The 23,991-nt window shown below is 33.0% G+C and overlaps 2 protein-coding genes across 5 annotated transcripts; one reads left to right on the top strand and one right to left on the bottom strand.

Annotated features, from left to right (window-relative positions):
* Nucleotides 1-23,868, top strand: LOC145976497 (very long chain fatty acid elongase AAEL008004-like). Of its 4 annotated transcripts, XM_083107630.1 has the most exons (4): nt 12-155; nt 559-872; nt 4,363-4,634; nt 5,086-5,436. In XM_083107630.1, exons 3-4 carry the CDS (start codon nt 4,410-4,412, stop codon nt 5,407-5,409), a joined length of 549 nt encoding a protein of 182 aa, XP_082963756.1. In that variant the 5' UTR covers nt 12-155; nt 559-872; nt 4,363-4,409; the 3' UTR covers nt 5,410-5,436. The 4 variants fall into 4 exon arrangements, with proteins under 4 accessions (XP_082963773.1, XP_082963765.1, XP_082963748.1 ...); XM_083107647.1 differs by lacking the exons at nt 559-872; nt 5,086-5,436 and adding an exon at nt 22,809-23,868 and having other exon boundaries at nt 1-155; XM_083107639.1 differs by lacking the exons at nt 559-872; nt 5,086-5,436 and adding an exon at nt 13,171-13,286 and having other exon boundaries at nt 1-155.
* Nucleotides 10,031-12,712, bottom strand: LOC145974042 (cytochrome P450 4C1-like; the record flags this gene model as incomplete). The annotated part of the gene is made up of 8 exons (XM_083103788.1): nt 10,031-10,224; nt 10,281-10,460; nt 10,671-10,839; nt 11,101-11,169; nt 11,251-11,369; nt 11,587-11,635; nt 12,357-12,419; nt 12,632-12,712. Coding segments are annotated over 8 exons (924 nt in total), but the record flags the coding sequence as incomplete, so codon positions are not given.
* Nucleotides 23,869-23,991: the final 123 nt, after the last annotated feature.

Genomic DNA, 23,991 nt, shown 5'->3' on the forward strand with positions numbered 1-23,991 from the left:
TCGGATGTAACTGTTGATGCTCACATATATAATTATAAAAAGAAAAAAAAATATATATATATATATGTATATATACTGATACTGACTATATATATTTCTTTATATAATGGGACAAATTTACAATAATTACAATAATTTATTTATAAAGTCTTCCGGTAAGTAATTTTATCTTTTCAAAGTTCCTTAAATACTAGAAAAGAGTAATGCATTAATTATAAATAGAGGATTTCTATATTTTAATAGGAGTTTATATTGTTATTATTTATTTGTACAATTTCGAAGTAAGAGTTAAGTTTGTGCTATAATTCTGGTATTTGATAAATTAAAGTGTTTTATAAATATTTTATAATATATGAAATACATAAATTTTAAAATTGAAGGAAATGTGATGTGAAAAATTAAATATAGAAAGTTTGAATTGTCACGCTGTTTTTTACATAAAAAATAAAGATATGCGGATTATTTTGTTAAAATGCATATATCTGAATCTAACATATTATATTGTGTTAATTTGCAATACAAAGAACCATGTTAAAAATCTCCATTTTTTTTATCTAGAAAATGAGAAATGGAAAATACCTATTGGATATGTTTTCGACACTCATAGACGATGAAAACATAGATTAGACTGTGAAAAACTCTTGAAAATTTTTGAGACCCTATCAAACATTATACAGGGTGTCTGGAAATGTTTTGCAGTCCCGAAGTGTGAAGGTAGAATGGTTCAAATTAAGAAGGAAGGTCCTATACTATTTTGCGATATTCGCAATAATTAACGAAAAATTAATTAAAGAAGATCGGCCAATCTGCGTGAAGCGCGCGGCGACAAGAGTTGTTTCACTGTATCCTTATACTAGGCACACGGCGAAGCGGTGAGTGGAGAAGAAATGGTGAATGAGGCCCGGAATAGTATAGGACCTTCCTTCTTAATTTGAACCAATCTACCTTCACACTTCGGGACTGCGAAAAATTTCCAGACACCCTGTATGAGAGTGATTAAAATACAGCAATTATTACTCCCAGGCATATACAGAGTTTTTCGGGTCGCTGAATTGGAACCTGGACTCCTATTCTTAAAACCCAAGCCCTTAAGCTAAATCCCTAAGCTCTTAAATCCAAAGTCATTAATCCTAACGCTTAGACTCATAACCTTAAATCGCAAATCCTTTAGCTAAGAACTCTTAAACTCTAATCTCAATCTTAAACATAAAAAGTTTAAACATATGATCTACAAAGCGGGAGCCCTTCAATGATTAACTTTTGAACCCTAATTAATCTTTATTACTTTATTATCTCTTGTTCTTCCGTAGTATTAATAATAATGTTGCCAAATATTATTCGTAAAACCAAAGTACCAAACTAAATATTATTAGTAAACCAAAGTAAAAAAGATTAATTAAGATTAAAGCGTTAAAGGTTTAAGAAATTGGGATTTCTGCGTTTCGGGTTAAAACATTCAAGATTTAATGTTTTGAGGTCTAACAGTTCAAGAGTTGAGAGTTCAGTGTTCTAGGACTGAAACTTGAAGGAGTTTGAATTTAAAAATTCAAGGTTCGAGGGCTTCCCAGGTAGTCCACACGTTCGTTTTATATACGTTTCTTAAACGTATCCAATATTTTTTAACCGTAAAGCATTAATAAGAAGCGTTTTTATAGAAACGCTTTATTGTTAAGGAAACGTATTTTTCACGTCTCTATAGACAAAATAAAAACTAATTTTTATTCATTTCAAATTATATATACATATATACATACATATACATATACAGGGTGACCCATTTTAACTTAGGCAGCCAAATAACTCGAAAAATAAGCAAGATAGAGAAAAATGTTTTAGACAAAAGTTGTATGGTTTCGAGGGGGCCATAAGATGGTATCATTGGTTTGACCTTGAAGAGTCATTTGAAGGTCACGTGAAGGTCACTTCAATTTTTTTAAATGGAATACCCTATATATTTATGTACATTCTTGTAGCTTATTTCGAGAGCTTTCCAAAACACTATAATTAAGTACCTTTCCGTTAAGTACTTTTTGAGTTATGATGCTTGAAATAATTTCTTAATTTTACATAAACCGTAAAATATCTTGTAAAATATTCATTTTTCGATTATCTTACCTTAATACTTTTATGTACAAAATAATGAGAGGAATCAATTGGTGTAAAGAAAACACATAGTTGTTTTTAAGAAAAAATATGGAATTGTTAATTGCAAATTACATATTTTTTCTTCGAAACAACTATGTGTTTTCTTTACACCAATTGATTCCTCTCATTATTTTGTACATAAAACTATTAAGGTAAGGTAATCGAAAAATGAATATTTTACAAGATATTTTACGGTTTATGTAAAATTAAGAAATTATTTCAAGCCTCATAACTCAAAAAGTACTTAACGAAAATGTACTTAATTATAGTGTTTTGGAAAGCTCTCGAGATGAGCTACAAGAATGTACAAAAATATATAGGATGTTCCATTTAAAAAAATTGAAGTGACCTTCACGTGACCTTCAAATGACTCTTCAAGGTCAAACCAATGATACCATCTTATGGCCCCCTCGAAACCATACAACTTTTGTTTAAAACATTTTTCCCTTTCTTGCTTATTTTTCGAGTTATTTGGCTGCCTAAGTTAAAATGGGTCACCCTGTATATATATATATATATATATGTGTGTGTGTGTGTGTGTGTGTGTGTGTGTGTGTGTGTGTGTGTGTGTATGTGTGTGTGTGTGTGTGTGTGTGTGTGTGTATGTGTGTGTGTGTGTGTGTGTGTGTGTGTGTGTGTGTGTGTGTGTGTGTGTGTGTGTGTATAATTATTACGAAAGCTATATTAATTTCTATTTACAAATATATGAACAAGATCACTAAGAATCAGTATTTCATTGATCTCTAGTAGAAACGCTTATTTTTTGTTACTTTATCTTATATCTCATTAATTATAGTCAGTGGAGGTAAAATTTTACTGTAAAATCAGTAATCGCTAGTTCGTTTGTTTACCGCTACGGTGCGCTATTTTTTTCGTATTTAAGTTTTAGTCATGAGAATTATGTAAAGCTTGCAAAGGGCGACAGATAAAATTGAAAATATCGCTTCGAGTTAATTTTTGATACAATCTCAATAAAGAAACTTCAGATATTAAATTGATTTACAAGTCGGACAAGTAAATGTCCAGCGAATAAACGAAAATGATCTGTTCATTATATAGTGAAGATGTAAAATAAATCATCATCTATTTAACATTCAGTTTCTAATATGCATGTAAATATAAATAAAATTTTTAATTTTATACGAAGTAGATAAATTAATATTACTGATTAAAACAGTTAATATTATTGATTTTTCAGTGAAACATTATTGATTTATAGTGCTATAATAACTTATAACTGCTGTATCAGTGACTCTGTTTACTGCTTTCAGTGATAATATACTGATTCATTTTTAAAGAGTGTGTATGAATGCATTACTTTATTAATTCCATAAAAAAAAAACGTTGAACGAATAAAAGAAAAAAATGTATTTTAAACATATTTTAAACATTTTTTAAACGTTTTTTTTATCAGAAAAGAAACGTATCTCTTAACGTTCTCCAAGTGGACATTTTAATCAATCAGAAACGTTATCGAGAATCGGTTATGAAACGTTTCAAAGAAACATTTGTGAAACGTTTTTGAATATGTGCCACCTGGGTTAGAATTCATAGAATTAGGATTCTTGAGGTTAGAGTTTAAGAGTTCCTGGCTAAAAGGTTTGCGATTTAAGGCTATGTATTTAAGCGTTAGGATTAATGACTTTGGGTATAAGAGCTTAGAGGGTATAGCTTGAGGGTTTGAGATTTAAAGATTCCGAGTATAGAAGTCCAGATTTTAATTTGTAGCGACCCAAAAAATCCTATATATGATGCTTTCAAACGTTTTTAATGTCGAGAGTGACACATAACTGGGAGTATTAACTGCTGTATTTTATTCACTCTCGTATAATGTTTGATAGTATCTCAAAAATTTTCCTTAGAGTTTTCCATGTTCTAACCTATATTTTCATCATCTGTGGACGTCACGAAAATATATCCAATAGACTTTTTCCGTTTCTCCGTTAGGTAGAAAGACGGAGATTTTTAACATGTTCCTTTCTTATATGTATTTAAATGTTGATGCAAGATAGTGCAATATTATTAAAATAATAGTTACTGTATAAAATATCCATATATAAATTAATGAAAGACCTCTCTCAGCCTTTTTTATTAAAAAAATATTAATGCACAATGTATGCTGAGAAAGAGGTTTCTCTAAATCCTCTAAATCTTTTTAAGGAAGATTAATGCACAAGGTATATTTTGTTATAAAAATTATATTACATTTTTGTACAGAACCACTAACTCGCGAATGGCCATTGATATCCTCACCATTTCCATTAATGTTCATAATTTTTGGATATTTGTATTTTGTCCTTTATGGTGGTCCACGCTACATGAAAGATCGACCACCGTATAAATTGAAAACGTTTATATTGCTTTATGACTTAATACAAATTTTGGCGAACTTATGGTTCGTAAAAGAACATATAGCTTTTGGTTGGTTTTCAAAGTATAATATAATATGTTTACAATTACCAACTCCGGATTCTTCAAATACACATAGGGTATGTTTTTACAATATACATATAATAATTAGTTATTATTGATTATCATTAGTTATTGATATAAATTACATTGTCTGTTAAAAGAAACAAAATTGCCAGCAATTTTAAATATAAATTTTACGAGTTATAATAGCTCCAACTTCTCTCGAAAAGAATCAAGACAGCATTTAGGAAAATATTATATTAATAATTATCAGACAGATCTCCATTAGCACAAAGAAACAATTGTCTAATGTAATAATATTCTCATAATTTATTCAATCATATATCAAGAAACATGATCAAGATCTTGGGAGAAATTTGACTTATTTTATCAGTTTAACTATTCTATAATTCTTTTAATGAAATTCCATTTTATCATTCGTTATTATATTTATATCCTAGATAATGTATTTTATTTCTTTAACATGTAGTATTTTGTACACATTATATTATCAAAATTGTGTTTTAGATGCTCAATACTTTATGGTGGCTAGTTTTATTGAAAATATTCGATTTCGTTGAAACTTGTATATTTGTATTAAGAAAGAAACAGAATCAGGTTTCGAATTTGCACGTGCATCATCATGTATCTAATTTAGTTATCATCTGGCTTTTTTTAAAATACTGTCCGGAGGAAAGGGTGACATTTATTACTTTGCTAAATTGTGCTGTGCACGTAATTATGTATATGTATTATTTGAGCTCTGCCCAAATGGGCCCAAAATATCAAACAATTCTACATTTTTTTAAACCTTTCATGACTAGAATACAAATGATAAGTTATTCGTTATAATATTTTATGTATACATGTACATACTCATATATATATATATATATATATATATATATATATATATATATATATATATATATATATATATACAGGGTGAGCCATTTTAATTAACGCACGAAATTATTTCGGAAACAAAGCAATTTAGAGAAAAATATTTCAGACAAAAGTTTTATGGTTTCGAGGGGGCCATAAGATGGTATCATTGGTTTGACACTGAAGAGTCATTTGAAGGTCACGTGAAGGTCACTTCAATTTTTTTAAATGGAACACCCTATATATTTTTGCACACTCTTGTAGCTTATCTCGAGAGCTTTCCAAAACACTATAATTAAGTACCTTTTCGTTAAGTACTTTTTGAGTTATGAGGCTTGAAATAATTTCTTAATTTTACATAAACCGTAAAATATCTTGTAAAATATTCATTTTTCGATTATCTTACCTTAATACTTTTACGTACAAAATAATGAGAGGAATCAATTGGTCTAAAGAAAACACATAGTTGTTTTGAAGAAAAAATATGTAATTTGCAATTAACAATTCCATATTTTTTCTTTGCACATAGCTTCAGGAGATGATATTAAGATCAACTGTCAAGGTTTATAATGTATGTGTAATTTATCTATTTATTACTGATTTATTTATTTATGTGTAGTAAATCGAAGAGAGAGAGAGAGAGAGAAAGAGAGAGAGAGAGAAGGAGGGAGGGGCTTTGTCCATTCCAAAGAGCTAACCTAACCTAAGGGGGACGGTAGAACTCACTGTGTCTACGCATGTACTTTGCAAGAAAAAAACGAAGTTTACATAGGTTTGCAACTTTTCACGCAAAGGAAGGTTTGCCTCAAATCAAATTTTAATTTTAAATCGGAAATAGGTTTGGGTTAGCTTCAAAAAAAGGAAAAAGAATAAAAATTAAAGAATTTTAATTTAATTTTGATTTTTCACAAAGATAAAGAATTACATTTCTTTATCAAATGTTTTTTATTTATAACTTCTTAATAAACAACGAGCGACAATTAAAATGTTACTCAGGACAGTAACCTTGACAACATATGTCAAGGTCAAGATCATTGAAGCTTAATTTTCTTGTATCGATTTTTAGTTATATTTTTGTTCATAACTTTTGAATCATTCAAAACCCGTGAATAAAACTTTAACAATTGATCTTAATATGATCTCCTATGTGCAAAGTTTCATCTCAATCGGAGGGGTTCCCCATTCGGAAGAACACCTCCGGAATTAAAAATTAAATGAAATTAAAAATATAATCAAATAGAGCGTACCTAGAGTTAGTTATCAAGATTTTAGCGATTTTTAATAAAATTCACTTCCCTATTTTTTAAAAGGCCTGTGCGGTGATTAGGGAAACTTACACTTTGTGTAAGTTTCCCTTTTCCCTTTTTTTAAAATATAATGTATTAAGAGAATTACGATATGTTCTAATCGATCAATTAAATTAATGAGAACTAATTCTTTATGCGCGAAACAAATTTCTAGTTTGCAAATAAATAAATAAGCTAAATCAATAATAATAATTTATAACTATAAATTGTATAATAAATAAACTAAATCAATAATAACTTTATAATAATTCTTTGCATAATACGTATAATTAAATTCATTTTCATAAATAAGGAAATAAACTAAATGAATAATAATGAAATTTATAACTATGAATTACGTAATGATTTATTATATCAATAGCATTAATTAAATCAATATTAACTTTAGCTTCTTGTATATACTTGTAACTAATATAGTATATAAAAGTTGATACGACATAATAACATAAAATTAAAATATAAGGTAAATTTAATTTAACAAAAAGCAGTAATCCTGTTAAAAAACTTACAAAGATAAAAAGATACAAGAACATAAAACATATGTCAACTTGTATAAAACAAAAAAGTTTAAGAAGGTATCTAGCCATAAAACCTAAAAAATATAAAAATTAAAAATAACTTCTTCCTAAAAAGTCCTCCAAAAAATAAAAAATCAAAATGAAATATGAAATCAATAATTATAACTAGCCAAGAAGTATTTAGAAGCAATTCAATTTGTGAGGATTGTAATTTGAAATAATATTTGCCATAAAGTCAATCTTACCCTTATACAAAGATATTATACATAGATCTTTTTCCATGAAATTAAAACGCATTTCATTTTTATTAAGAGAAACTTGATTTTTAAAGTAAGTCTAATTTTTGTATGATATATAAAATAGCATTATTATGTCGCAGATTTTATTGCAAATAAATTATCTAACTGTTACTGTGCCATAATGCCGATCATATCGATTGTCAATTTACATATATTAATTAATACATATATTATGTGGAGATATAGCATTACATGAAGATGTGATTATAGGAAGATATAATATATGTGAAAATCTAATAGTATTACCTAACTGTTCAGTCTCTTGAATAAAATCAATATCTTGTTCATAAGATAGGTCAATAAGAAGAATATTTACTAACGACTTTTGCTGATCTCATGAAATCACCATGAATCAATGAAGATTACATTTGATAAAAAAAATAATCAAGAAGTCATTCGACATGAATGATAGTGCAGAATGGCCATATTATAGGATGCGTTATCTAAATTTCGTATGTATGTCACGCTCTATTATAATTAGTTGTATTAATTATTTTTACACATGGAACGGCGGAAAGAAAAAAGAAACGCACGCAGCTGTTCAAATTGATATTTAAAAAAAAATTGGATACTGTACTTTTCTCGATAAATATATTTTTTTATGTACATTTACATTATTATTACTTTTTACCTAACACACATACATTTATTTTGATATTTTTTTATTTTGATTATTTTGATATTTCAATTTAATTAATTTCAATTCAATTTAATTAATATATATTTAATTGATATAATGTATATTTGTATAATTTTTTGTTTTGCGAAATTAGATACAGTTTCTTGTGATGGTAGCATACTTACTACAGATTTTGAATCCAGCTTGTCAAGTACGTATTACATATTATTCAGCTAAAGTTTTATTATCTGTACTTATTGTAAATTTACTCTTACATCTTTACTTATTTTATGATTTTTATAAAAAAAATTACACTAGTACACCTAAAGAGAAAAATAGTTAATATCAAGAAATAATACATTATGTACCAATAATATCCGACAATATTTGACTCTTGTTTCTAACACGAATAATCATTTTCAATGAATTTTTTGCTTGTTAAATATATTTTAAATATTTGAAAATAATTTTTCCTGGCCCCTCATATATTACATGAAAAATATTCTATTTCTTCTTAATACTACATTATGTGGAAAGTAAGTACTTTGTATTTACATAATATAATAGAATTATATTGCAAAAAATTAATAATATTACCGCATATAAAATAGTAAGACTGCACAAAACTCGAGTTATTGCGAGATATATTAAAATCATACCGAAACAAAACATGTATTTTAAATGTCAAAGTTGATACTTTAATATTATATGGTATTAAAATTTAGAAAAAGAATTGGATACTATAACGTTACAGTAAAAATTCTCAAAATCATTTCTAGTTTTATTAACATCATTTCTTTTTTAAACTATGATGTGTTGCCAAACTTGGACAACAGATTCGTATTTAGTAAGCAAAAATACATTGAAAATAACTATTCACACTCGTATTACAAAAGTAATGTTGAACAATTACCAAACAATTAATTATGTTCATACATATTTGATGTTAATAAAATATATTGTTATATATATATAAATTGAGCATAAAACACAGTGTTGTATTATTTAATATTATTTATTTCTTTTGCTATTTTATATATATATATATATATATATATATATATATATATACACATATATATACAGGGTGGGCTATTTTAATCCGTCCACTCAAATATCTCCAAACCTGTAAGTTTTAGAAGAAAACTTTTTACAAAAAAGTTGTTTGGTTCTGAGGGGGACAGAAGATAGGAATATTAGTTAGACCTTGGGTGGCGTTGTTAAGATCATATCAAGGTGACATTGAATTTTTTAAATTGAAACCCCTATTTTTTATTGCATATTCTTGTAGCTTATCTCGAGAGCTTTCCAAAACACTATAATGAAGTATATTTTCATTAAGGTCTTTTCGAGTTATGAGGCTTGAAATAATTTCTTAATTTTACATAAACCGTAAAATATCTTGTAAAATATTCATTTTTCGATTATTTTTCCTTAATACTTTTATGCACAAAATAATGTGAGGAATCGATTGGTGTAAAGAAAACACATAATTATTTCTAAGAAAAAATATGTAATTTGCATAATTACATATTTTTTTTTTTAAACAACTGTTTTCTTTAATTTTTGGCAATTAATATGTTCTCATCTTTATATTGTTTCGTTGAATAAGACAAGGAAAATATTGTTTTATTAGCATTACACGTGTATATTATATTCTTGGATATACATTTTTATTTCCATGCAAATAATACACGATAAACTTCGATTCCAGGGCTTGACTTATAAAACATTCTATGTGGTTATATTTTTACGATTAAATATAATATTTACATATACAATATTTTGTTCATAATATTGAACATATAAAGATGTTTTTTTTTGCAATGCATCAATTTGTTACATTCATGTAGTATCCGTGTTAGTTTTAAACTGGTTGCATTTGATTGGGACGAATCTAATATGAACTGGATGCGAAGGACGAATTATGAGATCGTACTTAAATCGGATATTTTTTAAATACTCAATGGGTTTCAAGTAAAAATTATGCACCAAAGGAGCTATTACAGCTTTCATCTCCAGCAGAGCAAATCGTTGACCTACAATTTAAAGTTCATGAAAAAATCGACACGAAAAGAAACGAAAATTAATTCACCTATGCAATTCCTCGATCCTGCGTTGAATGGTATATAAGAGTAAGGATAACGATTCTGCATCCTCTCGGGCAAGAATCTATCCGGATCAAATACTTCTGGATTTGGCCAAAAATTAGGATCTCTGTGAACTCCATAGATATTAAGAAATAAGAATGTTCCAGCGGGTACCATATATGATTTTAAAAAGCATATTATAAAATAAAAATATACTGAAATTTATGAAAGTAAGAATTTTTTCAGAAAAATAAAACATAATATAATATTGTATATAATAACATAATATTGCATTCTTAAAATACTTAAAATAATTAATTTTATTTTACATTCAATAATATATACTCATTATGTTATGTAACATGTTCAAAAATATATTACGCAACAACAATTACGTAATTTTATATCATCTCCACAGTTTCGAAATGTAAAAAACACGCTAGGATACAATCGTAACGCTTCTTTCAAACATCTTTCTAAATACGACAAATTTTGCAATGCTCTTATATTAAGTTTTCCTTCGTTCTCTTGCATCACGATATCGACTTCGACTCTCACACGTTCCTGTATAATTGATAATAATTAAAGTATATTTTACACTTCTGATTCTTACGGATAAAAATAAATTCTTAATAAATCAAAATAAAATATTTATATTTATTTTAGATATATTTTTAATAATTTTTCGGAAAATATTTATATATCTAATAAATTAATATATCTAAAAATTAATATATCTAAATTAATATATCTAAAAAATATATGTCGCAACAAGAATTTCGTAAATTAAATAATATATCGCAATATATTACGGGAAATAAGTACCTGGATATCCTTGTGTTCAGCTAAGAGTAGTAAAATAAACATTATACCCGCCGCTGTAGTATCATGACCCTGTAATCATCGTCATATGTATCGTCATATCGGTATGCTTATATATATACAAAAAATTAAAAAAAAATAACGGATATATACTTCGAATATAAAAGTATCGACTTCTTCCCTTATGTCCAAATCAGTTAAAGAATTTTCTTGAGATGCCTTTATTAAAAGGTCCAACATGGCTAATCGCCTTTTTTTAAGTAGAAACAAAACTTATTAATAACGATTTTATTTTTGCATGTCGCACTATGTAACATTCTTGTTTAAAATTCAAATTCTGTTACAAATAATGATGATTTAATTTTACGATAGACATATGTTGCATCATGACGTGTGCGATTATGTGTTTAGTATAAATAGTACAAGCATAATTTATAATGTTAGATTGCGTAGTCAAACTTAAATTAGAAACTCTAATCTCTTACGTACTTCCAAACATATCTTCTGTCTCTTTGTTACTTTCAAAGTTATTTACTCTCTACAAGTGAATCAGTGTATTATCACTGAAAAACAGTAAATAGTCACTGATTACAGCAGTTATAAATACAGCACTGTAAATCAGTGATATTTTATTGAAAGAATCAGTTAATAATTTTGACTGTTTCAATCAGTAATATTTCTCAATATCAGTAATATTTCTTTCGTTTTTGTCAGTAATATTAAACTACAATTCATCTCTCTATCTATTTCATATAAAATTAAAAATTTTATTTATGTTTACTAAATATTTATTATATTAAAAACTTTATTTTATTTATATTACATGCATATTGAACTTGTTATTTTAAATAGATAACGAACGAATAATTTTCATTAAGTCGCCAGACATTTATTTGTCCGACTTATAAAGATCGATTTAATATCTGAAGCCTCTCAATTGAGATTGTATCAGAAATTAAATCGAAATAATGCTTCTAATTTTAAATGTCGCTCTTTGCAAACTTTATATAATTCTTATGACTAAAATTAAATACGAGAGGGATAACGATCGTAGCGGTAAACGAACGAACTAGCGATTACTGGTTTTACAGTGAAATTTACTGGTTTTACAGTGAATTTTATTTTAACTGACCATAATCAGTGAGATATAAGATAAAATAACAAAAAAATAAGCATTTCCATTGAAGATCAGTAAAATACTCACTGATTCTCAGTGAAATCTTATTTTACTGTTTAATTAGTGATATTCACTGATTCACTTTTAAAGAGTAAGTATCGATATTATTAGTACGTTCATGATAAAGTTTTCTTTCCGCGATGACCTATATGAAAATAATATTTAATTTTTAAAATGATTTTTTACTAAATAATGTATTAAACAATGATACATTATATCATAGATATTTATAATATAATATTAATATTTATTATTAATATTTATAATTAATAATGTAATCCTGCAAAGATTACGAGATCTATTGTTATTTTATATAAGAGTGTTGTAAGATTTAAAGTAATGTGGTTTATTACTTACTTTTTCGGTAAATCCATGCAATATTTTCAAGAGTTTCTTTTGCTTTCTACTTTGTGGTGTCAATGAGAATAACAAATCGTTATACAATCAAGGCTATTCCTCTATCAAAGCTATTTCTATTCCTCTAAATCGAAATTTAATAAAATCATTTAATTTCAAATGATGATGTAATGTTATTTTAAACAAAATGAGATCGTACTTAAATCGGATATTTTTTAAATGGGTTCCAAGTAAAAATTATGCACTAAAGGAGCTATTACAGCTTTCATCTCCAGCAGAGCAAATCGTTGATCTACAATTTAAAGTTCATGAAAAAATCGACACGAAGAGAAACAAAAATAAAAAAATGTGCTGTATAAATATTATCTTATATGAAATGCATATTGCCTAGTAAATGCATATTAATTTTGTGGAAGTGTTTGATACAATAATTAGATACACAAAATCAATACGCGATAATTAGATAAGAAAAACAAAATGAACGCTTTTAAGCAATTGCGATAATTGTATAATTTATATAATTATATTATTTATTTTAGGATATCAAGATAACTGCCAATTTTGTCACAAATCAAATAATTATTTTTATATGTGTCAAAAAATATTAGTAGATATGGGCCACTATGGTGCGTCAAAACAAACCCCCACTACTCGGCCCCTGGCGCCGTGGGCGTGGCCGGGTGAAGTGGAGGGAGGCGTTCTGATTGGTGGAAACAATACCCCACCTCCCGAAGTCTCGATTTTGATTGGCTTGCACCATGGTGGCCCAGCGTTTGATTGGCTTGCACCATAGTGACCCAGCGTTTGATTGGCTTGCACCATAGTGGTCCAGAGCTGTAATTGGTCGGCGCCACCTATGTCGGGGATTTATCAAATTTTTATTTCCCTACCTCCACGGTACTAGACTCGAAGAAGCAATCCTCCTCCCACTCCATCTCAGGTCCACCTGTATAGGGACCCTCCAACAACTCAAATTCCCGTTACCTAGCCCTTAGTCTCGCTACGTCTTGGCAGAACGAACCCCCCACCTACCGACTTACGGGGTAACCGGTATATATGTCTCGAGGAAACAATCCTTACCTCCCCACTCTGTCTCGGGGCCCACTATGGAATATCGAAATAAGCCTCTCGAACGGTACATGACGCGCTTTATCGAAAAAGACAAAGTCTTAGCACGGGACAATAATTATAATTAGACTACATTGCACTACAGAGGATTCTGATAATGGAAAATTAAAAAGATGAACATGCGGATGATTGAACGCGAGGGGAGCTGTTATAAAGGAAGAAGGGGAAATGCTAAAAGTATTAAACACGTTAAGATAAAAAATTTTCACATTTATTGATATAGTCGCATACAATTCGTAATAATTCTACGATTAAACGATCGCTATATTCACAAAAATTTTTCACATTTATTAATATACCTGCATACAATTCGCAAAATATTTTTATATCTTCTTACAATTAAACACGCTATTAATTAACATTATATTTTTCATGTTTCTTTTTGCGAAGAAAAATTTTATGAAATAATTCTACAATTAAATAATCGTTATATTCGCAATTGTCGGAAAAAAGACTAAGAAATCCATTAAGATCGTAACCGCTGCACATATAATATAAAAATACACAACTGTAGTGTCCGCAGGTTTGAGAGAAAAGTCCTTGTAGTTGTTCGGTATTCCATCGATAAATGTTGGAATTTTGTCGGAGACGAAGAAAAAATCCGGGATACAAGGGCGGTATTCCGTAGCTATCAAAGTATGACCCTGTACCATGTTCGTCGAGGAAGAAAGCGATCCAGTGTTCTCCAGGACGGTTATGATTGTCCGTATTAGCGACGATGGCCGTCGACCTCGTCCACACCGTCGGCAATCTGTCGGCAGGATAGACTCCCACATGTTTGGCATCTAGTTGACGCAATGCTTGCAGAATTTCGCGAGAGTCCATCTGTTTGCAGCGAAGACGCACGAACAAGCGGTATTATTTGAATAATTTCTTTTGGCTTGTTTTCGGCTTGTACAGTTAACGGATTTTCAATGTCTGTTTGCGTGGAGCGATTAATAGTCGTACGTTCGATTTTTTGCAGATTTTTCTTCTCTATTTTATTATTTGATTGTGAATTAATATTTTCATCATCGTCGTCGTCGTCGCTTACTATCAAAATTTCGGGAGAACTGCAAGTCGTTTGAGTAATGTTGTCTCCGTCGCTGTCGAAATTATTTTGCGCAACTATCCAGCTTTTTAATTTGTGAGCGTTGCGTAATGCGCAATGAAAGATTCTGAATTTTCGAAATCCGTGATGTCCGCACTCTTCTTCTACCGTCAGATTTTTGAATGTCGGTGAGATGCCTTCCAAATTATATATATTTCTAGAAAGCAGATTTTGTAAATAACTCGCTTTTTCGTTTCCTCTAACATAAATGTGACGCACGCATTTTGTAATTTGTCGTAGTTGCGTTGCAAAATATTTCGGATTAGTTTCGCCATCGAACCATTCAATGCCGTGATGATTTCGTGTGAGCCAGTTGTTTTCTCACCTTATTTTTTCAGGTAATTCGGCAAACGAATGAGGCTGCATCATAATCCAATGATTGACGATTGGAGCGTCAATCGCTACAACAGCAACTTCCTTAGGGATAAACTTTTTCTCCGCATCGCGGAAACCCTGAATATCGACGACTATATCCATCTTACGAAAAACTTATGCAATTCGTCGCGGAGCTTTATACGAAACGACGTCAAGCATGTCTCCAACGAAACTGAATATTTTTTGAAACGCTGCGTAGCGATGTTAGGATTTTGAGCGAAGTGGAGGGGGAACAATTTTAAACGTCTATAAAAATCTACCCCGAAAAATCAACGACGACCTGACGAGACGAGTCGATTTCTATGACATTATCGAATTCGGCATAAATAATACAATTAACCGTCTCGGAAAGTGCCTTTACGAATCGTACTTCTAATCGTAAACTACCGTGTTTGATGAGATTCCAGTGTCCAGCGCAATTAGCGGATAGATCGGGAGTAAGATCAAAAGCGAATAAAGTATATCCTTTGGAATAATCGTCTCTGCTCATAGAATTTCCTTCATTCAAAAAATGAATACCTGTTCCCGAGAAAAGCGTTTGATAAGCTTCGATGTAAAGCGGCTCCTCCTCGGAGAAAGCCGGCTGCAAAGGTCTACTGGGAATTTGCGTGCCATCGACGTACAGCGAGAAGAAATTTATTCCGTAGTTTTTGAAATTAAACGGATTTAATGTTCTGTCGCCGTTAAATGCTTTATTACTAACGAAACCGACTATTGCCCGCTTCGGCAATTGACCGAGTATTACATTATCTAACGATTCACCCATAACACCGCTATGAATCGTGAATGTTTTAACCTCGACTCTCGTGAGCGGATACTTGGCTGTAACTTTACTCATCATTCTAGCATGCGCGAGTAACAAACCTGCACTTATTTTCGCCCTTCTAACGAGCAAGATAGCATCGAGAATATGAATTTTCGATGTTCCGCTACGGTCCATGAGACAGAACGAATCTTTTGAACGAACGAATCTCATTCGTACTTCTACGCCGTTAATTAAAAATTTGTCTTGATTGAAAACGTCACAATGGAGATGTCCTACGAGATCTAACACTTTCCCTCCGGAAATGTAACGAGCGCGTCTCGCGAGAGCGGGATTGCCTGGATTTGATTCCAGCAGATCGTCCATGTGTCCAGGTGTATCCATGTCCCATAGACAGGAAGTTAGATGGGAAGTTTTTGCGGGTGAAGAATAATTTAACAACGCCTCTATGTACGCTCGGTACGCGTAAGCGTTGTTTGGAGGCGACACGAGCTTTTGATTGAAATACACGTCGATTTGATTGAAGATAGAATGAAGCAAATGATTTACGGGGCCTACGGCTGCTATTCTTTCGGCGCTTGCTCCTGAAGTCTGTCTTGTGGAATCGGCGCTTGTTTCTACACGCAGACGAAAACTCAGCATGGTGTGTGTGAGATCTAAATATTCTTCTCCGTGTCCGGGGATGACGAATTCTATCGGCGAGTCGTCCGAGAGAGAGGTCACGGGTTTGTAATGAATCCATTGCGAACTTTCGATGCTAGTTTGCGTAGGCGGTAGAGAGAAGAGATCGAGTTCGCTCTTTAAACACTCGCTCGAATGCGTGTGAAGAAAAGACATATTTCTTTATCGCAAATTGTTCACAGTCGTCCGTCGGACACCGCAGTCGTTAAATTAGAATGCTTCGAATATAACCGCTTAAGAAAATATATCGGTTACTGTACGTTTTTTACCGATTTTACGCCGTTTCGCAGATGTCTTAAGTCTTTTTTTCACAACCGTATGACTTTTCTTCTTCTTCTTTTTATTTTTCTGTGCTTTCGTACTCGTTCTTTTTTTTCCCATACGTTTTGATTTTCTTACTCGTCCGTCGTCGCTTACGAGTCGATGTTATTGCAGATCGTGCGATGTGATTATCAAGCCCGACAAAAGGGAACTGAGCTACATGCATTTTCGCATCAGACTTATATCCCGAGCCTTTCATCAGACTACTTATTTTTTCTTTGGTTTTTCTCTTGAGATTGTTTCGCGATTCTTCAAAACGGTGTTTGACCGCTACCTTTAATGGCGTATTGTTTTCAACGTCTTCGATTACATTAACTCCGGCTCGTAAAGCTTCTTTCCCCACAGCTCGTGCTGCTTTACCTAAATATGGTAGTACGCGTCTGAATAATCCCCCGAGAAAACTACCGATTCCATGGCCACGTTGATAGGGCGATCCGACGAAAACTCGTGGAATACCGCCGCCTCGGCCGCCTCCGCTCTGTAATTCGTCGTGATATATCGAGTAATAGTCCATTAATAATAATAATAATAATAATAATAATAATGAACGGTCAAATGCGTTTTTCTCTTTCGCGGATTCCGTGTATTTTATAATATCTAATCGATACACCTAAAATGCAAAGTTACCGTCAACGTTCCGAATTCGAATGGTATGCTCTTCCCCAGCTGATCTCTTATATCTATTTCGATCGTACGGAAACTCGTTCGCCGCAGCGCGATGTATTGCGCGGGCGAAAAATGCTTTATCTGGGTGGATGCAAACGGATAATCGTTTCGTGCATCGTGCGCGACTATTCGAAGAAGAGGCGATTGTACATCGCCCGTAATATAAGGTTCGCAAATGTCGCAGTAGACGAAAAGTTTGTCTGGAATACCTCGCAACAAACTAGCTGGTATGTCGGCTATTATACAGTCGTCACCCGTGAGTACAAAAGGAAATTTTGGAAAAGCAATGCTCGAAGAAGGAGGAATGTCAGGATTGTAGTAGATCGGTAGTAGATCGTTCGAACTTCCACAGCGTGAATCAAAACCGAGCATACGACAAAGCTTGTCGGAAAAATGCACATGATGTTCCATATCGCATTTCCTCTCTTTGCAGGAAAGTCTCATAACAACTTTACCACCAGCTTTTAATTCCCAAACGACATGGGCTTTTACGGGTTTGCACGCGTCATTCATTGTCTCTATAATATCGCGTACGCTCGAATAAACGCCTGGTGATACTTCGACATCCGCATGAGAAAACGCATCGATGCTCTTATTAATATCGATAAATTTTATTGTTCCTTCTCCAGGGCGTATATGTAAAAAGCTACACGGAAACTGGATCTCCGTGAGCGCTATTTCCCAACGACCGCTTAAGTCTATACGCTGAGGTAATTCGGTGGTGAAACACGTTGTTTCATTTTCCGGAAAGTAGCGCATGCTACTATTACTCGGGAGGATTATGTGAAATTCTTCCCCTCTCATTTTGATATTAAACTCGAGGCTGATATCCAAGAATCGAATTTAGAAGGATATCCCCGCCAACTAACTAGTAATTGTTTATTGTCGCCCCGTCCCTTGGTTTTTATCACGTGGTCTACGATAAATTCTCCCTCTCGTAAGTCTTTAATAACTTGCGTTAATTCCTGCTCGTAAAAAATCCTGTCTATAACCTCGCCCTGTAAATCGCTTAGTTCGTATACAGGAGGTCTTCTCCATTCGAGAACGCGATGAATTCGAAATATTTCTTCACTCCATCCCGCCTCGTATCCTTTCTCAAACGCTGCTTTTGCTCTACTAATGCGTACGAGCTCGCTTGCTCTGTATTTACACTTTTGTTTGCGCCCGCGATTTTTTCTTCCTTCAGCATCTTCGGCATTGATATTCCAACGTCGATTCATATTTTCTCGCGCGATACGCGCATTTTCCAACGTAACGATCGCTGGTTGCATTTTAATGCTAGAATGACGAGTATGATTGTAAGCGTGAACAATATCCTGCAAAATATCGATATAACGGCGAGTATTTTTATGTGTAAAATAGCGCCACATCCTCTCCTTAAGTGTTCTATTGAAATGTTCGACTATAGCTGCTTTGATATCGGGATTTCGCACTACACGAAATCGGATGTTTTTTTCTTTTAAGAATTTTTGTACAGCGCTCGCGATAAATTCTTTACCCTTGTTTGTAGGTATACGGGTAAACGTTTTTTGTTTCTCGAGAATATGTTCCGAAAGGCCTTTATCACACACGACGAGGTTTTATTGTAAAGGTTCTACCCAGGCAAATTTGCTAAGTACATCGATAACCACCAGTAGATAGGAATATCCGTCGTTATAACTCCTAAGATTACGAAGATCGATCAAATCCGCTTCCCATAAATCATCGATATTTGTCACGTTATAATGTAAACGCGGAAATTTTCGACGTACTGGACGATGTAACGTGTACGCGTCTTGCGATTTAAGCCAGTTGACAACTTCGTTACGCGAGAAATTCGGCTTAGCCGCTCGCGATAAATTGACCGTCGCTGAATAACCAGCGTAGTGCGAAGGATCGTAATATAATTTTTCGAGTTCCATCTTATTAGAATTTGCTCCAACCGAATAATCCTCTTGCTTTCTTCGTCGGGGAATTCTCGTCCTTACTTGCTAATGTTTTATCGGCCTCATCCTCATCCTCATCGGCGGATATAAATACCGTATCTCCTTTGGATACAACCGTCTCGTTTAACCTGCTGCGTGAACGACGAGTTTTCGGAGTGGAAGTAACAGGTGCTAATTCGCTGCTCTTAATACGACGAGCTATTTTGCCCGCGTGTAAAAAACTACGATTTCCTATGAGACTGGAGGGCGTGTTTATGTCGTGCAGTAATCGCGCAAACTGAACTCTTCCGATTGCTTTTACTGTTTTTCTCTCGCGTATCGCGTCATTTATGAGATCGCTAATATTCGAACCCGTTACAACCGCACCGTTTATAGTTACGAGTCCTTGTCTATCCCATCCGATCTTCGACGACGGGGCATCGAGTAAATATTTCAATAGCGTGTGAGCTTTGTAGCGATAAGTTTTCGGCACACTTTCGATTATATTTTTAATCATTTCCGCCGATTGATCGCGTTTTTTCCCGAAACTATTAGCGTCACCCCCATCTCCAACGCTACTAATTAAAGTACGCGTAAATTCAGCGGTATCGTCATCTTCCAAGTACATGTCCTCGTCCTGCTCGGTTTTATCATCGGCGTCGCCGTTTAAAGCCCCACGCGAATCTTTGCGAAAACGCTTTTTTGCATCTCGAACAAAGTAAAGATAACGTTGACTTCTTTATACATTTTCCATCTTTCACTCTCGTCGGTGGGAGTCGAGAGATTGAGAATACGACACATCTCCGCATCGAGTCGCGATAAAGGGGTTCCCGGTGTCCGTACAGATTTATTATTATCATTTTCCGTATTATTAACATTTTCCGACTGTTGATTTTGTTGCTGCTGCTGCATTCGTTGCATTTTTTCGAGATTTTCCGTAGAAATTAAAATAATTTTTTTAGCCTTTTCCATTTTTAATACTTTTCCAAATATTATTATTATTTTTTTCCTCGCAATGGATATAAAGAATTGTATTTTTTTTCACTCGCTGATAATCCGTGATAATAAAGCACCGAGTATAGGACCGATAATATAGGGTAAAAATCCTCCGCGTTGTACCAACAGTTTCCTTTTAGTCTTCAAATTACCCCGCTTCGCCGCGATGCGTCGTAAAGTCGTTTTATGCTTGGACAAGCGCTTTTTTTCGTTAGATTCGAGCGGTATGTTACCTTCGAGCGTATTGAAAATACACTCCTGAATACACTTTACAAATTTATTGTCGGCATCGCGTAAGAATGCCGCTCTTTGATTTTTTTTCAAATAGCATAAAGTTTTCAAGAGACACAGGTTCCTCTCTCCGATGCAACGTTTCGCAGTCTTTACCGCGCTATTCGATAAATTTATCCTCGATGTCGCCGTCGATGATATTTTGTTAGGGCCTGCTTTTTTCACCATTGCGTCGTAATCGCACAACTACAATTCGCGGCTGCGAATATCTTTCTTTTATACGCTTCCGGTTCTAATGACAGATTTACGTGGTATGTAGACGTAATGTAGAGTATCCTCCGGAAAGATACACGTGCGAAATCGGTATTCGTCTGGAGTCGATTGTTTCAAATCGAGCAATAAATATCCATGCGGCTTCGAGGTAGCGTCGTAGTACGCTTCTTCCATAAATTTTGGATCGTCGGGATATACCTGACGCGCTAAATGACGAATTTGCGCACGATCGCGCGGATTTTTGAAAACTACTATATAATTCGCGTTGAGAGATATGTCGCGCTGTCCACGTCCCTGATGGAAAAGATTTTGCGAAATGAGTATAACGCTGAGATTCTTATGATGACTTCCTTTCGTAAATAGATCCACGATAGCGTCGCACGAAGACGATTCCCTCATAAGATCGTCGATTATCACCAATTTCGGAGAAAGCGCATCGTTAGAATAATCCTCCGGACGCGGTAACCCTTCGCGAAATTCGATTATATTTTTCCTCGATTTTATTAAAGCATTATCGCTATATTTTCTCTCGCTTTTCTCTTCTTCTCTCTCTCCCGTGTCGCAATGTAAGCACTGATACGTATCTTGCCACTCGGAGTAATAAAATAAAATTCTCTCGAATCGGACATCGGACATGCGGGATAAATGTCGAAGAAATGTTTTCACGAAAATTGTTTTCCCGTAGGACCGCAGACGATCGACGTCCAAGGATGTTTCCAGCGCACGTCCATTACACAAAATAATCGATTTCGCGTTTAGGAACAATCTCATAAATAAAAAAGTAAACGACGATATTTAACAACAATAATCTAAGAAAGAAAAAAATGCGCATGCTCCTCGAATATTATACAGGAATGTAAGAAGAAAATAAGCTTATTCGCGTGGGGCCCCATCCGCGCCGGCCACGTGCTCGCGCTAGAGTTCTCTGTTACGCGTGCGAGCGGAAAGCACCGCTGATTAGACGATACACGACGCGCGACCGTGAGTAAGCGTATTCGCGCGAGGGTAGGCTCGCATCGGCGACTTTCGCGAGCACCAACGCTAATGAGCTTATAATTGATTCTCCATATACGCTTATAGTAAAAATAAAATGCTTAAATTCTGGAAAATATATTTTAAATCGATGTATCGCCTAAATTACAAAATACCTGTACATACTCGTATTTTATGAATCAACCGATAGCTGACTCAGACAAACACTATCCCCCCGTGATATAATAATAATATCTAGAGATTCTTAAAACCCTAAACACACGTTAAAAAGCTAGAGACATCCAATAAAATAATCTCATCTTAAGATAACCGTCAATGGTTTTAATTTTAAAATAACCCCGCTATATTTGCAATAGTGATTAAGAAAACAATTCTCTTTCCAAATAATTTAGGAAGATATGGAAAATATTCTCATCTTGAATCTATCCTAGCGAAACCCTCATCCTAAATCCTCAACCTATTTTTTTCTCATGCTGAAACAGCATATATACCGTATCGACTAAGAAATCGCCCGTAATATCTATAAATTTATCATTCGAATCTTCCTTAATAAAACATCCCCTAAATATTTTTCCCCGTGGTGAATCACTCGAGATATAGCTTAGAGAAAATTTTTAGAAGTTTCTAGAAACGTTTATAGAAGTTTCTCGGTATTTTTCTTTGATTATTGTAAAATATTTTGTTTGAATACGCATTTATGCTCACTTCTGCCCATATTATTTCCCCCCACTCTTTTTGCTTAGATTTTTTTTTTAGGTGGGAGAAGCAGTAATATAAGCGCGAGGACAAACCGTGTATTCATTCGAATTTCGTCGTTAACAGAAGTTAAGTCTCGAGCGAAGAAGAAAAATTCTACGCAAATACGCTAACGTTGTTGTTGTGACTATTTTTTGCACAGTACATTTTTCGAGTTTGTTTCGAGTGGTTAATAGTAATGGCTGGAACGACGGAAATAGCCAGTTTTGTGAAATCCTCGCATGTTTGCGATATTAAGGAGCCAGGAAATGGAGACAATAAAATGCAACGGTGGAAGAAACCGACATTTGTTGCTATCAACAACATACGGACTTAATTCATCCTTCACTAAGAAGATACAAGTGGGATTGCAATCGACGAAGGAAGTCTTTTTTTTCCAATTGTTAAATTAACGAGCAATAATGCCGATGGGATTTGTCTCGACTCCGACACGTGGCAGCAATTTCAATCCTGCATGGAACATATGAGACAGTATTTGAACGACGATCAAAAAAGAACGGGAGGAATAAATCCGATTATTATTAACAATATCACCATCAACTTTACCAGCGCTTATGGCTCGAGGGCTATTCTAGTGGCATACAAGGAAACCAACGAATATTCCGCGAGTAATGTCGAGAAGGAAGAACAACCTCCGTCGAAGAAACGAAAAACTTATAACACCGCTATCGTGATGCAGAAAGTTATTTTCCTCGGCTTGGAAAATATTATAAAATGCATAGATACGCATTTGTCACAATTAATTAATATCGTTGATACTGTCAATACATGTGCTAACTATATAATAAACGAAATAGAATTAAAACTTCCCTCATCGTACATAGATTGTGAAATTATAAAACTCACAATTAAAGGAAATTATGAACAAATCAAACAAAGTGTTCGAACTCAAATTAATAATTTAACATTTTTAGATGTATATTTCAGCATTATACTTGTAGAGATACTTTCGCTTAAATTTAATGAAATTTCTCGTGCGATTTTACAAAAACGAAAATTTTATGAAAACCAATAAATAAATGTACATCGATAAAATATAATAAATAACATAACAAGTTTTTCTTAAAAAAAAAATTCACAGAGTACTTTTTACTACGTTTTCAACATATTTCCCAATATCTCCTTCTGTCCTTTACTGCGAACACGCAGCAACACGTCGTGTATTATTATTATTATTAGCATT

The sequence above is a fragment of the Camponotus vicinus genome, unplaced genomic scaffold (assembly GCF_025532165.1).
Source record: "Camponotus vicinus isolate PSW18456_S1 unplaced genomic scaffold, iyCamVici1.0 SCAF_1, whole genome shotgun sequence".
Taxonomy (NCBI): Eukaryota; Metazoa; Arthropoda; class Insecta; order Hymenoptera; family Formicidae; genus Camponotus; species Camponotus vicinus.

Excerpts from the sequence above, each read along its gene's own strand:
- LOC145976497 (XM_083107622.1), top strand. The coding sequence starts at position 107 with ATGGGACAAATTTACAATAATTACAATAATTTATTTATAAAGTCTTCC. Across the intron at positions 156-4,362 it reads TTTATTTATAAAGTCTTCCG|AACCACTAACTCGCGAATGG; the intron begins GTAAGTAATTTT and ends ATTTTTGTACAG. Across the intron at positions 4,635-5,085 it reads ATTCTTCAAATACACATAGG|ATGCTCAATACTTTATGGTG; the intron begins GTATGTTTTTAC and ends ATTGTGTTTTAG.